The following is a 13,010-nucleotide window of genomic DNA, read 5'->3' as shown; positions in this document are numbered from 1 at the left end:
TAACATCTATTTTTATCTTGGTCAAGAGGATGACTCTGAAAGCTGCTGGGGGCAAAGGATTATAAAAGCACAACCGGGCTCCTGGGAGAGTCCTGAAAATAGTTTTGCAATGTTCATGGAAGATATATATCAACACCACTCTTACAGGGCTTAGTCAAAAGAACACAAGTTGAAAGAAGCTTAACCAGGAACAGATGTTTCCCTTCACACCAGGCTGTTTAAAACATAGTATATGCTCTTTTTACCATCTCTTGTTATATATACACTTACAAAATGTTAACAAAATGCACTTTAATAAATATTATCACAGCAGATCACAAACAGCTGAACCATTGATGCTGAGTTTCAACTTCTGCTTCACAACCATATCTACTTTTAAGATCCAAATACTTAAAAATAAAATAGGGGCTCTGTTTGCACTGAAAACATGCAGAAAACAAAGCAGTCAGCTAAGTGCCCAGCAACGGTTTTCATTACAATGTGCTAAAGAAATAAATGTTGTATTGTTCTTTTGTAAATACCCTGGAGGGTGAAGGTTTTGGGGTGGGATTTTTTGGGTTTGTTTTAAGGATGGAAATGGTTTTAGAAGAGGTTGGGATCACATCTACATAAGTAATCCTAGGTAATAAACAGTACTCTAGAGGGGTCATTTTCTAGCCACAGAAGTAAATTTGAACTGCTTATTCATTTGAAGAACAATCCTCTGAGCAATATTAAAGACTCAAATTTTCCCCTCTTCTATCCTTTACTGCTACCTGCTCTGACTGTATACCCTACAGGAAATTTCTGAGCAGGCCAGCTAAAACATATCTAAAGTAAAGAATAATGCTTAGGATTACAATAACCATCTAAGGAACCCTGGCACCAACAGAGCAATCAAGAGACTTCACAGAAGAGATCCTTGTAAGACTGCAGCAACAGAGTCAAGAAATCTACCGTGGGCGTGCAGCAGTTCCTTACCCAACCACTCAGCCAGTCTCCTGCCTGCCACTCCCTCCAAAGGAGCGAGGGCAGATAACAGGCAGGAGGATTGAACCCCTCCAGGACATGTCTTGCCTTTCAGGAATACACTAAGTTCAACTACAGTTTAAACTAGTTGGTAGTAATGTGTATTACCTTCCAGTGCATAAACTAACACTTGAAACATATTAATTCCTCATGCCAGTTCTATTCCTGATAACATTTTCTTTTTTAAAAGATATTTAGAAAAATTCCAGTAAATTCCAGTTGATACCATATATTCCATAAAACTGGCAAAAGGGCTCCAATATGGTAGATCCTTTCAGCAATGTAGGATGTGAGTTCTTCATGTAAGTGTTAGTATTGTATGGCCTTTCTTTCAAAATAGTCCAATTCCCTACACAACTTGCTTTTGTACCAGTGAGAACTAGTGGTCACTGTTTCACATGCCAACTCTAGAACAAGTACGTGGGTGGCAGTGTCCTTGCAATGTGTTTTGTTGGCATATTGCTCCCTGGGGTCCCGCTCACTTAAGTCTGAGAGGTACCATCATTTCCTTGGCCCAGCAATGCTACTACTAGAAAATAAACATCAACAAACTTACGGGCACAGTCACTACATCTGCAGGAGTCAAGATTATTTCTAGGGTACTTTGGACTCCCGAAGCTGTTCAGAGGACCACTTAAGGCAGTGACATGTTACTGGCAGCTTTTGAGCTAGTGCTGGCAATGGCATTTGTATGCTTACTGAACTTCACCAAGACTATGAACAGAGGGAATGAGCAGACTTGACAAACATTGTCTCATACATCAGATTTCATCGCAAGATAAGCTTTACATAGGTGTTTCAAGATGGCAGTCGTGTTCCAAGCTGAACTGGTCCACTTCTGAAAATGCAAACCCAATTATTCATCTGTATGGCCTTAGGTATGTTGGAAGAAATTAGACTCATTTCTGAGTCAAGTAAGGACAGACCAGCAGGGAGGGGTCCTTGTCTAGTCAAAAACACAAAAGGAAGAGGCCTGCATTTGGATTTCAGTTAAGCCGCAGCATTTTTAAACCACACTTTTCCATGCTTATTATGCTTCCCCAGGGAAGGATAATCAGTCCGCAGGGACAAGAAATATGAAACTTGCAATGGGGTCAAACTGAAAAAAAACTTAGCATGCAAGAATTTCCTTCTGACAGGGCATTATTAAGCAGGCAACCAAGGATACAAAGATGTGCTTCCTAAATTTTAAAAAGTCAGAACTGGGAAGAAATGGTACAGAAATTATCCTCCATTTCCTGATCTTTTACCAGCACTGCAAAGATGTGAACATAGGAGTAAAACCTTCTGCCTGTTACAGTTCTTCTAGAGCGTGTAACTCCGATGTGGAAAACAAAGGTCATGAGAAACATATTTGGCATTCATATATGACTGCGTATCCAAAATAACTCTTTTCTTGGGATGTCAGCCTAGCTTCTCCTTCCCTTACTTGTCTCAGCAGATTCAGGAGAACACTCTCAGATGAAAAAAACGGTAACAGGATACACAGAAATAAAGAGCAACTAAGGAAGTAATTAAAGGCTACCCTATTTTACACGAGACACAAGTCAAAGTGTTACAAAACACAGTATCTTAGAAGTAACATCTCTTGACTTGCAACAACTTCAGAATGATCTGAGCCACAGTGATCAGAACTTCAGAAGTTAGCTTTGCTCATTAAAAAGCAGGTGAGCAAATCTTTAATCTCTTTTTTGCCTGAGAGTTAAAGACAGGAGTGCTAATACCAATACAGCAGTAAAGTACATACACAACAGTTAAGTTACTTCTTTCATTGCCCAGGAATTACATGACAAAGACACCATGGGACACTCTGAGCTCTTTAGGACAGGTTGAGCCGCACTAGATCCACATTGATATGAAAGAACAAACAGAACGTGGTGATTTTAAGGTACAGGAAGAATGTATCCTATGCAATATTATGTCCCCAATACTTAAGTGTCTCCTGTCTTCACTGGCTCTTACTGTGGTCAGAAACCGCAGTAGTGGCAAAAATGTACAGAAGAGAGGAGAGAATTGGGACAGAGTCCTGAAGCGCAGAAGGATCTCAGCAACAGAACACAGGTTTGACCAGAGAGTCTTCTCTGGCATTTCTTAAATGTTTTATAGTCAACATTGTACTGAGGCACTTTGTTTCAGTGAGCCAGAAGCATTCTCCACGTGAAATAACATCCTTGTTTCTACTTCATTACTCTTAAACATTTATATGGCGTTATAGAAGAAGAAAAAAGATATTATCTATGCTGTATCCCATTGCAAAATTGTTTTCTGTTTGCCAGGAGCAAGCAGTTAATATTCAATATGGCATACATTTTCAATGCAACAAGAAGTCAACTGAGAAAAGAAGTTACTAAAATTGCATCCTTCTTCAAACTCCATGTAAACAATGCTTGCTCAGCAGTGCATAATAAAATTAATAAAATTTTCCTAGGGTAGAGGAATTTTTTCTAGTAAATTCAAAGTTGGATAAAATTTTGACTTGTTATTTTGTTTTGAAAGTATGTCTACTCTATTTGGTATCTTTTTTTTTTTTAATATAGTAATTTGCAATGCAGTAAGATGGTAAACCTGTGCTACAAGCCTCTGCTATGAAAAACTGTGATCAAGGATTTGCCTGTTCAATTACAACACACTATTAACTTCAATTGTATTCCACAGTTTGAGAAGAATTACAGGGTTGGGTTTTTTTGAAAGTAAGCAATTGCCATCTCTAACGCTTTTTGTTACTACTTTCTTTGAAGAATGTCCTTTATTTTTCATTTATTTTGTCTGTAAAGATCTGTTTTATATGCCCTTAAAAGCAATGGACATTTTTGTTGCTCAGACAAATTAGTTAATATGACTATTAATTCCTACTCCCAAACAAGTCCTGTTTCCTGAGCTAGATTTACATAAAAGTGTTGAGACTTTCACAATGTGTTTAATCAGATATAGACAGTGACACAGCACACATTTGACAGCAACAGCTTCAAAGAACTTCAAATTCCTCTACATCAAATAACATCTGAGGATGAGCGACATACTCAGCCTACAGAGAAACAGTAAATATACATTTTAGCTATTAAAATTTAAATTATTATCTTTCAAAAGGCATCTTCATAACCCCATAATCAAATGGCTTCTACCAACAGAAACATTTCCATGTCTAGAAAAGCATTCTAAAGAGTCTCAGAATTGGATATTTATGGAAATAAGATGACTCCTGGATTGTCATTTTGTTTTCATGTTAGCCATACTCTTTCTGAAGTTACAAATGCAAAGATATTTTCTGTTGCAATGATGTAAAATTTTGCTACCAGTTGTGACAGATAAGCCTATATTTCTACTCTGACTCAAAGAACTGAAGAACAAAATCAAACATGTTGAAACTGATACACAATAACTACACCAGTTTTGCCTAAGTGTGAATATATTGAAATAATCCAAGATAGCATCAGAATAGTAGTGCAATAGCACAATAAAACCTAAAGAAAAATTCAGACTCAAACTTTTGAATATTATTAAGCGTTCAGAAAACTTCAGTTTGTTCTGATATCAAAATCTATGTATCTCTGAATATGATGATGATGATCAGATAGTCATAGCTGCATTATTTTTAATCCAGTTTTTACAATTCATAGCAAAAAGGAGATTGAATATGAGTGTAGCCTGTCAAGCTGAGTCCTGAATCAAGCTCATACAGCCTGTGCTGAAATTTGTTCTACAAAATTTTCTTAACTATTACCACTGAAATGTGGATTAAAGCTAGGGGAGTATACCTACTCAAACTATTCTTACACCATGTGGCTAAGTAAATATAGTATTTAATGCTAGTTTTTACAACATGCAATAGGACATAACAGATGCTGCAAAATCTGAAACATGTACAATGAATCTGTCTTCACTAAAATGGACATAACCTCATAATTTCCAGTCTGGCAGAATATTGTAGCATCAAAATAATTTTAAAAAGAAGTCAACAAATAAAGAATTGCAGGGGTCTCTTCAAATTCCCCAGTACATACAAAAGTTTACTGAAAGCAACACTATTTCAGATGACAAAGGGATTTAGGTTACCAGTACCTTCTCTAACTGCTAACATCATGTGATACTGAAACAAAACTTAAATAATCTGGGGGATTCCAGCCTTTTAGCTACAGTACTATCCAACAGGGTATTTTGACAAAAAAATGGAAATTACATGTATTGTTTCAACTTAAAACGTTTACACCATTATATGACTGTCTTCTACAGTGGTAACTTAGTTGGTATCATCTGTGACAGGGCACATTTTTCATAATAATATGATGAAACTTGTTTCTCTCAATAAGTATAATTGCCCTTCAGATACTTAAAATTACAAAACACCAAATTCTAGTGCAGGGTTTCAACAGCACAAAATGTACACATATTCCTATTGTCAGACTGACACAACTAGAAGCAGTAATTATTGTGCAAATAAAAGCATATCGTGTTTTGTTTTTCCCCCTTTTTTTTTTTACTCACTTTCTTAATAAAATCAGGTATCTCCTTCTTGTCTGAAAGTTGGTTTACAGAGGAACAGCACTCTACCTCCAAGACATATCCTTCACTGTGGACGTCACCTTTTGGAGACCTAAAGAGGCATGCAGAAAAAAAGAATCAGTTTCTGTTGTTAACATTGGATATCCAGACATCCTCTTTATGAATATTTCCCATGCAGAGCTAACCTTCAGACAAAACTTCGGTTCCAATACACTCACTCCATTGAGCTCGACATAGTTCCAATACATTCACTCCATTGTGCTTGACACAGTTCTGACAAGCGGCAGCTACAGCATCTCACCTACTTGCTACGGAAGGAAATCACACCAATGACTGTGGATGGTGGAATGCCTCAGGGACTTCCAGATTTCTTTATCTGTCCAAGAAACACTTTGTCAGCCTGGCATCTATGGCAAACGCCAAGGAGATGCCCAGGTGATGTAACTCAGAATACGCAGAAAGCAGGTGCCAGGGCAATGGGCCGACAGATGCTCTGGGCCCCACAGGGCAGCCTGATGTAGGGTGTGTTTCATGGACAGTAGTTAAAGGAATCCCTTCTTTTATCTACCACGATTCTAAGTCAACATTTAAAAATCAGGGGCTAATCAAAGTAGTCTATCCTTCAGTTTTACCTTATGCATTGCTGTTGAGAAACGTAAAGGTATGTGTGAAACCCCTGCTTGTTCAGAAGACACTAACTCCTGAAATAATTCAAAGCGTATGGCATCTGCCATATACATTACTGAATAAATCAGTGCTGTGGAAACATGATATTGGTCAAAACATGCCAAGGGAAAGTTTGGAAGTTATCCTGAATGATCTTGAGAAACAGCCTGTAGGCGTGCACTGCAAAGCAGTGCTACTGAAGGCAGTTTTCATCTCCTCCGGACTCCCATGAAAGGAAACTGATATACCTGATCAACAGAGGGAATCTAGAGAATCATTTGTTTTATCAGTTCTTTAGGAGAACACATGGAGGAATGTACAAAAATAAAAGCTAGCCTATAATTCTTGGGATTAGTAACAAAGTAGTTATCTTAACAACCCATACGGTGAATCAAAAGATCTAGTTTGAAGTAAAGAACTAACCCTGGCCAGCAGTTGCTTGACCTACAGGACAGGAAGAAAGGTGCAGAAGTTTGAACCGAGAGTGCTGAGGAAGCAGCGAAAAAACAAAACAAGGGCTTTGCAGGCTTGCCATGCTTGCCAAAGCAAGTCTGTGTAAAAGCCCTGTTCTGGGGACTGAGATTGTGTGACACGTAAAACACGCTTCAGCTACAGATGGTCGCAGGGGCTTTCCCGAGATGCTAACTGTTGCTCAGAGCCATGAGATGCGTAGGCTGCTGACTGCAAACTGGCAGTGTGTTTCCTAGGCAATACTGCAGAGATTTTCTGAAGTATCACATGACATAATATTTTGTATTTGATCCCCCCACTTTCACAGAGGCTATACTTTCATTTCATTTCTCTTATCTCACTTATACATGGGACAGGCAGTACCAGATTGTGAATTGTTTGGCAACACTGAAGTCCTTTCCCTTTTTGCTTTTCTCCTTCTTTCTAGGTTCTTCTCCTAACTTGTGGTCCCATTCTGTTCTGATTCTGGACAAAAATTTTAACATGGGTGTCCATGGCAACTGTCCAAACATCTTTAAAGGATTTACAGAAATCATTATTGGGGAACTAAAAATGTTCCACCACTACTCCTCTGAAACAGGCGTTACATGTCCCCCCATTTTGGGGGGACAACACTACGCCTCTACAAATGTGAGGAGCAAACGTCTCCACCAGTTCCCTCGCCGGGACAACCCACTGCACTCATCACAACCCCCTTCCCGCCTGGCTGAGGAAGCCATACTCCCAGCTCACAGACTTTGAAATAATACAGCTCAAATTCAAAGTTAAGATATCAAATCCCAGAAATTAAGTATGTGTCATGCTATTTCTGTGCCCACTCTTTCACCAAGGCCTGTTCCTTAGACAGTGATCAGATTCCCATGCAAACTGCAGTGCTGCTGTAAATACTTGCTGTGACAAACATAAAAACTTACTATTCTAATTGCTCTGAAAGAACGAGAAAGACTGTACTTTCATGTTTAAACCCACTGGCTACCTGTAAAAACAAATTCTTTTCAACCTGTATTGATAAGGTTTATACACAGGTATAAGGAAGAGGGAAGTTTGCCCTTGAATCACTCTCTCCTAATCCCTCTCCTCACCCTCAACAGCTCCCTGGACTCTGATTTTGTGCAGTTTTTGGAGGACCTACTTGCAACTTCTTTGAAAGGAGTACAAGTTATCTGAGATACAGATTATATCCACAAAAATATAGTGATTCTTACCGCAACTGCTTAAAATGATCCATTTATTTTTCCTCCTTTAACAAGCACTTACTTTGAAATACACTTGCTGCTTGTAAATATTTAAGCGAACAGGAGACAGTGAATTCTTGCTCTAAAAGTCTGGGGGCTACCTCTGCACTAGGGCTTATGAAAGAAATTGCATCAAATACCATTGCACTCTGTTAGGAACATTATTTTACAGAACACATGTAACAGATCCTGCTAAAGGCCATAAAACCTTTACTTAAAATCTTCTAACAGAAGTACTCTATATTACCAAAAAGTATTTTCCTATGCCTTCAAGTAAAATACGTCCATATATGTTACAGGCAAGCCTTTGTCTATACTGGTAGTTTTCACCTTTTTAGGAAACATTTAAGAGCCCATTATTCTGTCAAAAACAAACAAACAAAACAAAAGCCGTAGCTTTTCACATGAAAATAATAAACAGCTGTGGATTTCACAGACCACAAAAATAATTTTCTGAGCAAATCCAGGTGGGCAAGAAATTATTTCCAGCCTCTATACAATAAATAATGCATTTCATAGATGAATCACAAAGTATTTCATAAATATCATTAAAGTCTCTTATTAAACTCTTTGAGTATTATTAGTATAGAGAAGTAGCTAAATATAGGTACAGGTAAATTCTATACTGAATAGAAATTATTATATTTTTGGTTTTATTCATTTAATGGGACTACTTTTAGAACCACTTTCATTAGAGACTATGAATTAGGACCCCCAAAATACACCCATCTATGAAGATCACAAATTCAGAGCAAAAGTCAAAAGCAGAGCTCAAGTCTCCTAACTTCAGTCTTGTCCCTGCACTTCCATCCCCCTGTTCTCCTCTGAAGAAGGACTGATGTCAATCATTTGAGAAATAACCCAATAACCATTACTCTGGAGTCTCTTACCAGTTTTATAGCAAAGGAAGTTACTGGGAGTCCATTCGTAAAATATTTCTCAACAGAAAGCAAAAGAGAAAGAGAAATGCTGAGATCAGTTTAGTCAAAAAAAATGTGTAAGCCCCAACAGTTTGAAAGATCTTCCTTTTCTTCTGGATGTACAGTCAGTAATTTCTTCCTCTTCCTCCTCCTCCTCCTCCTCCTCCTAGGTTGGAAAACTGAATCTTCTTCCCTTCATTGTCTTCAACCATTCAAGGGGTTTTTATTACCTTTGTTCCTCTAATAAAAAATCCCTGGGTTAATTAAAAATGGCCCAGCCCGGAAAGAAGCACACCTGGATACAGTAAGGCTGTACCCTTCTCGGAGATGAACCAGAGAAGTTGGTACACTCCAACTCCTTACAACATCCTGTACTCACTATAACGCATTTTGTGATACCTAAGAGGGAACAGAAGGGACAGTGTGAACAATGCCAGCGCTTAAGGGCAGTGTCCTGCCCAACACCCCAGGAGAGGGTAACCACTGATTAATCATGGAGACTGGCAGAAAATTTCACTGTATTTCATACACCCTGGGCTTTCATTTGTTTTCCTGCCTTTGCTATATATCTCATTGTTTATCTTTACCGATTTTCCTGAAGAAGTACTTTTCTGTCACTGTAGGTACTCTCAGTGACCACCATGGGCAACCTTAACCAGGAGGTGGCAAATAGCTGAGAGGGAATTTCAGTCTACCTGGCGCTGTGCAGAGGGAAGGCATTTACAGGCACATCGGGGCTGGGAGTAGAGGGTACCCTCCCTCAGAAAAGGCTGAGGACCACGGTCTTAAAAAGAGTGGTGTATTAAATCCTAAATAGGACCTCTAGTGCCACTAAAGAAAAAGAAAATATATAGAATAAATAAGATTTGCACTTATAATTGGAAGTTCACTGGCCAAAAATATTTTACGATGGTTGTTTCAGTAGGCTGTCATTTCCTGTACAGCTGTTTGCAGTTAAGCGCCATTTCATGGTAGATAAACCATTACCAGCTGTAGAGTACCACTAACTTACACAGTAACTATTAAAGCTGACAACTCGGTGTCTGTTACAAACTGAATTTCCAATCCTTTTCAGATACAAGAAGGAAATGAGGGAGCCAACATTTGGTCCTAATCTTCCTGAAGTTCTCCATGCCCATGAATTCAGAAAGCTGAAAGCATTCTTGTAAGCTGTGCAGATACTGTAAAAATATTTGATTAAGATGATGCTAGGAATATAAGTGCAGTTTTGAGATTTTCCAGTACATAGGAATAGCTCTACATTTCAAAACATAACTGTACATTTATAACAAATTGATCTACATTACAAAAAAATAAAACCACATCAATGTGATTAATATGAGGAGTTGGTATCTGTACAATTCCAGGTTAAATATCTAGCAAAACTAGAGTATCTGAAAACCAAGAAGGCACCAATTAAAAACCCATAGGTTTTATAATGCCCACCCAACAAACACACCACTTTTTTATAAAAATAAAAGCAGGTATATTGTATCATAACAACTTCAACTCTAACCCACGTGACACTGTTTTAACTTTATTATCTAAACATTTTCTTTACTAGGAATTTTTTTATACAGGAAACCTTATCACTGGAATATATATTACTTGTTAGTAAAATTTATAAACTTATTTTAATGACAGCATAGAGAGTTTCTTGAGAAAAGTTCAGGCATGTATGGATACATAGGCATCTTTAACACGCAGTGTTTATAATTTTGAGAACACAGATGAAAGAACATTTATTTTGGGTCAATGTTAAAAGTTGTTGTGAGGAAATATGTATTTCTTTGAACCTGAAACAAATAACAAGCTTTAAAAACTCAAGCCATTGTCCCTTGAGCTAAAGAAAGATATCTGTTGACTCTTGGGCGGGGAATAAATATTATTTTTTCAGCCAGCTGAAATCAGACTGCTGAGAGCAACAACACGCACTGCATTTGCGCACAAAACGTGTCTGATCCTAATACTCATGAAGACAAAGTCAGACATTTGCCATCTTCAAGTCTAAAACCTACATGAAAACCAAACTGATACACATACACACACACACACACATGTGCATTTACATTTAAATTAAAAATATATTGTACCAATGCAAAATTATCTACCTTCACCAATTCAAGCAAGCACAGAAGCACTAGAAGAGATCACTGATACTTTTTGTCAGACTGTATCATTGTGAAACACGTTCAACTGGAGTACCTGTATTTCTGCAGAGATCGTTTGTAGCACATTTCAGGGCCTATGAAGGAGTAGAGGCTTGGGAATAGTCACCGTGGTTGTAGCAAGGGTGAATCATAGTTGACTAACCTAATTGCCTCTGATGTTAAAATGAGTGGATTTGTGGACAAGTGGAAGGAGGGCAGTGGCTGTCATTGATGGCAATTTTAGCAAGAGGTTTGGCACTGACTCCCACACTATTCTTGTATGCAAGTTAGGGTACTCCAGTCTGGAAAACTAGATGAGTAAAAACCAGTTCCATGGTTAACGGTGACGCCCTGTCTGGAGCCCAGTGACTAGTTGAGTCCCCACCCAGGGGTCTGCAGCCTGGGATCTGTCATGTTTAACATCTTCATCGATGACATGGAGGAGTGGACAAGGTGTGCTATTCTCAAGTTTGCAAATGACATCAGAGCGGGGGATGCAGCTGATGTAGCAGAGTGCGTGCTCCATGAAAGCTCCAGACCACTGTGCGTGTTTTATACAGTGATGTGCCACTGAAGGTCAAATGTGGCATGAAAAATTTTCACATGGAAAATGAAGAAACATCCACAGAAACTCAAAGACAGGCTTTCCAGTCAGAGGCACTAGTCACGGCTCAAGGCTCTATCCACTGAATTCTACACAAAGTCAGAAAAACAATTCCCTGTTTCACGTGCCTATCAAAAAAGCCTGAGAAGAAGAAAAGCTTTTTAGGGCTAGAAGGTGTCTCAAACAGCTAAGAATCAGAAATTTGATTAATTGCCTGGATGTTTTTAGAAACATCTTCCTTTGCCTTCGGAAGGCAAATGTGCAAATCTAAATGCCAGAGGACCAAACCAAGACTTCACAAAGCACAACGCTTCCAGAAGGATCCCACGCTGAAGCAGTTGGATGGCCCCCAGGATGGCCGTGACGCCATGCGAAAGCCTGCGCTGGAGCAGTCTGTTCCTGAAGGACTGCAGCCCGTGGAAGGGACCCACGCTGGAGCAGTTTGTGAAGAACTGCAGCCCGTGGGAAGGACTCACGCCGGAGAAGTTCGTGGAGAACTGTCTCCCATGGGAGGGAGCAGGGGAAGAGTGAGGAGTCCTCCCCCTGAGGAGGAAGGAGTGGCAGAGACAATGTGTGCAGGTGGGCATCTGCTCCTCCGCTCCCCTCCATGGGCTGCAGGGGGGACAGCCTGCCGCCTCACCACGGGCTGCAGGGGCATCCCCTCCTCCCCCGCTCCTCCTCCCCTCCTTCTTCACTGACCTTGGTATCTGCATAGGTGTTCCTCTCACATCCCACTCCCCTCTCCGATGCAGGTTTTCCCATCTTAAATATATTTTCCCAGAGGCACTACCAACATCGCTGGTGGGCTCGGCCTTAGCCAGAGGCGGGTCCAACTTGGAGCCAGGGAAACTTCGAGCAGCTTCTCAGGGGAGCCACCCCTGCAGCCTCTCCCCCACTACCAACCCCCCTCCCCAAACCCAATACAAAATGACACAGAGGACACAAAAATTTAGCTTTATCTCAGAATATACCATTAATTGAATCATTTGGAATTAACGTTGCATACCAGCAAAAAAAAAAAAGAAACTGTAAAAATCCTGGTTTACTATTAAACTTTTGAACTCAGTCTGTCAAATTCCTTTGCAGATAAATAGAATTATTTTTGGCCAAGTGATGAAAGTTTGCATTTCATCAGGATTAATGGATATAGGGAAATCATAGAAATAGAATCAAAATTGTCTCATCAAGAGAATCACTGGAACACCTGACACCTCATTATTTTACAGAAAGGGAAAACAGCTGCAAAATTGTTTGAGGTAAACATAGAAGTCTAGTCTAAAAAAAATTATTCTTAAATTATACTACTTAGTCTACTTCTGCACAGCAATGTTTCCCTGCTGATTGCTTTATTGATTGGAGGCAAAACCTGTAGAAGGGTATGTCCTAAGACATAGATGGAACAATGGAGAGAAAGACCTCTCTGGAATTCAATTTATATCCCCTGCTTCACTCTACT

General features: G+C 39.3%; 1 protein-coding gene across 3 annotated transcripts in view; it reads right to left on the bottom strand.

Moving 5' to 3' along the window:
- RFTN1 (raftlin, lipid raft linker 1) overlaps positions 1-13,010 on the bottom strand; it is a 95,974-nt gene that overhangs the window by 39,497 nt on the left and 43,467 nt on the right. For all 3 annotated transcript variants that reach the window (XM_030009956.2, XM_030009960.2, XM_030009959.2), the window contains exon 4: positions 5,491-5,599. In XM_030009956.2, the coding sequence (XP_029865816.1) occupies positions 5,491-5,599 (109 nt within the window). The remainder of the gene's footprint in view (positions 1-5,490; positions 5,600-13,010) is intronic.

Source organism: Aquila chrysaetos, chromosome 3 (genome assembly GCF_900496995.4).
Source record: "Aquila chrysaetos chrysaetos chromosome 3, bAquChr1.4, whole genome shotgun sequence".
Classification (NCBI taxonomy): Eukaryota; Metazoa; Chordata; class Aves; order Accipitriformes; family Accipitridae; genus Aquila; species Aquila chrysaetos.
Note: the sequence above shows the minus strand (reverse complement) of the source record. Positions and strands in the feature narration are given on the sequence as shown.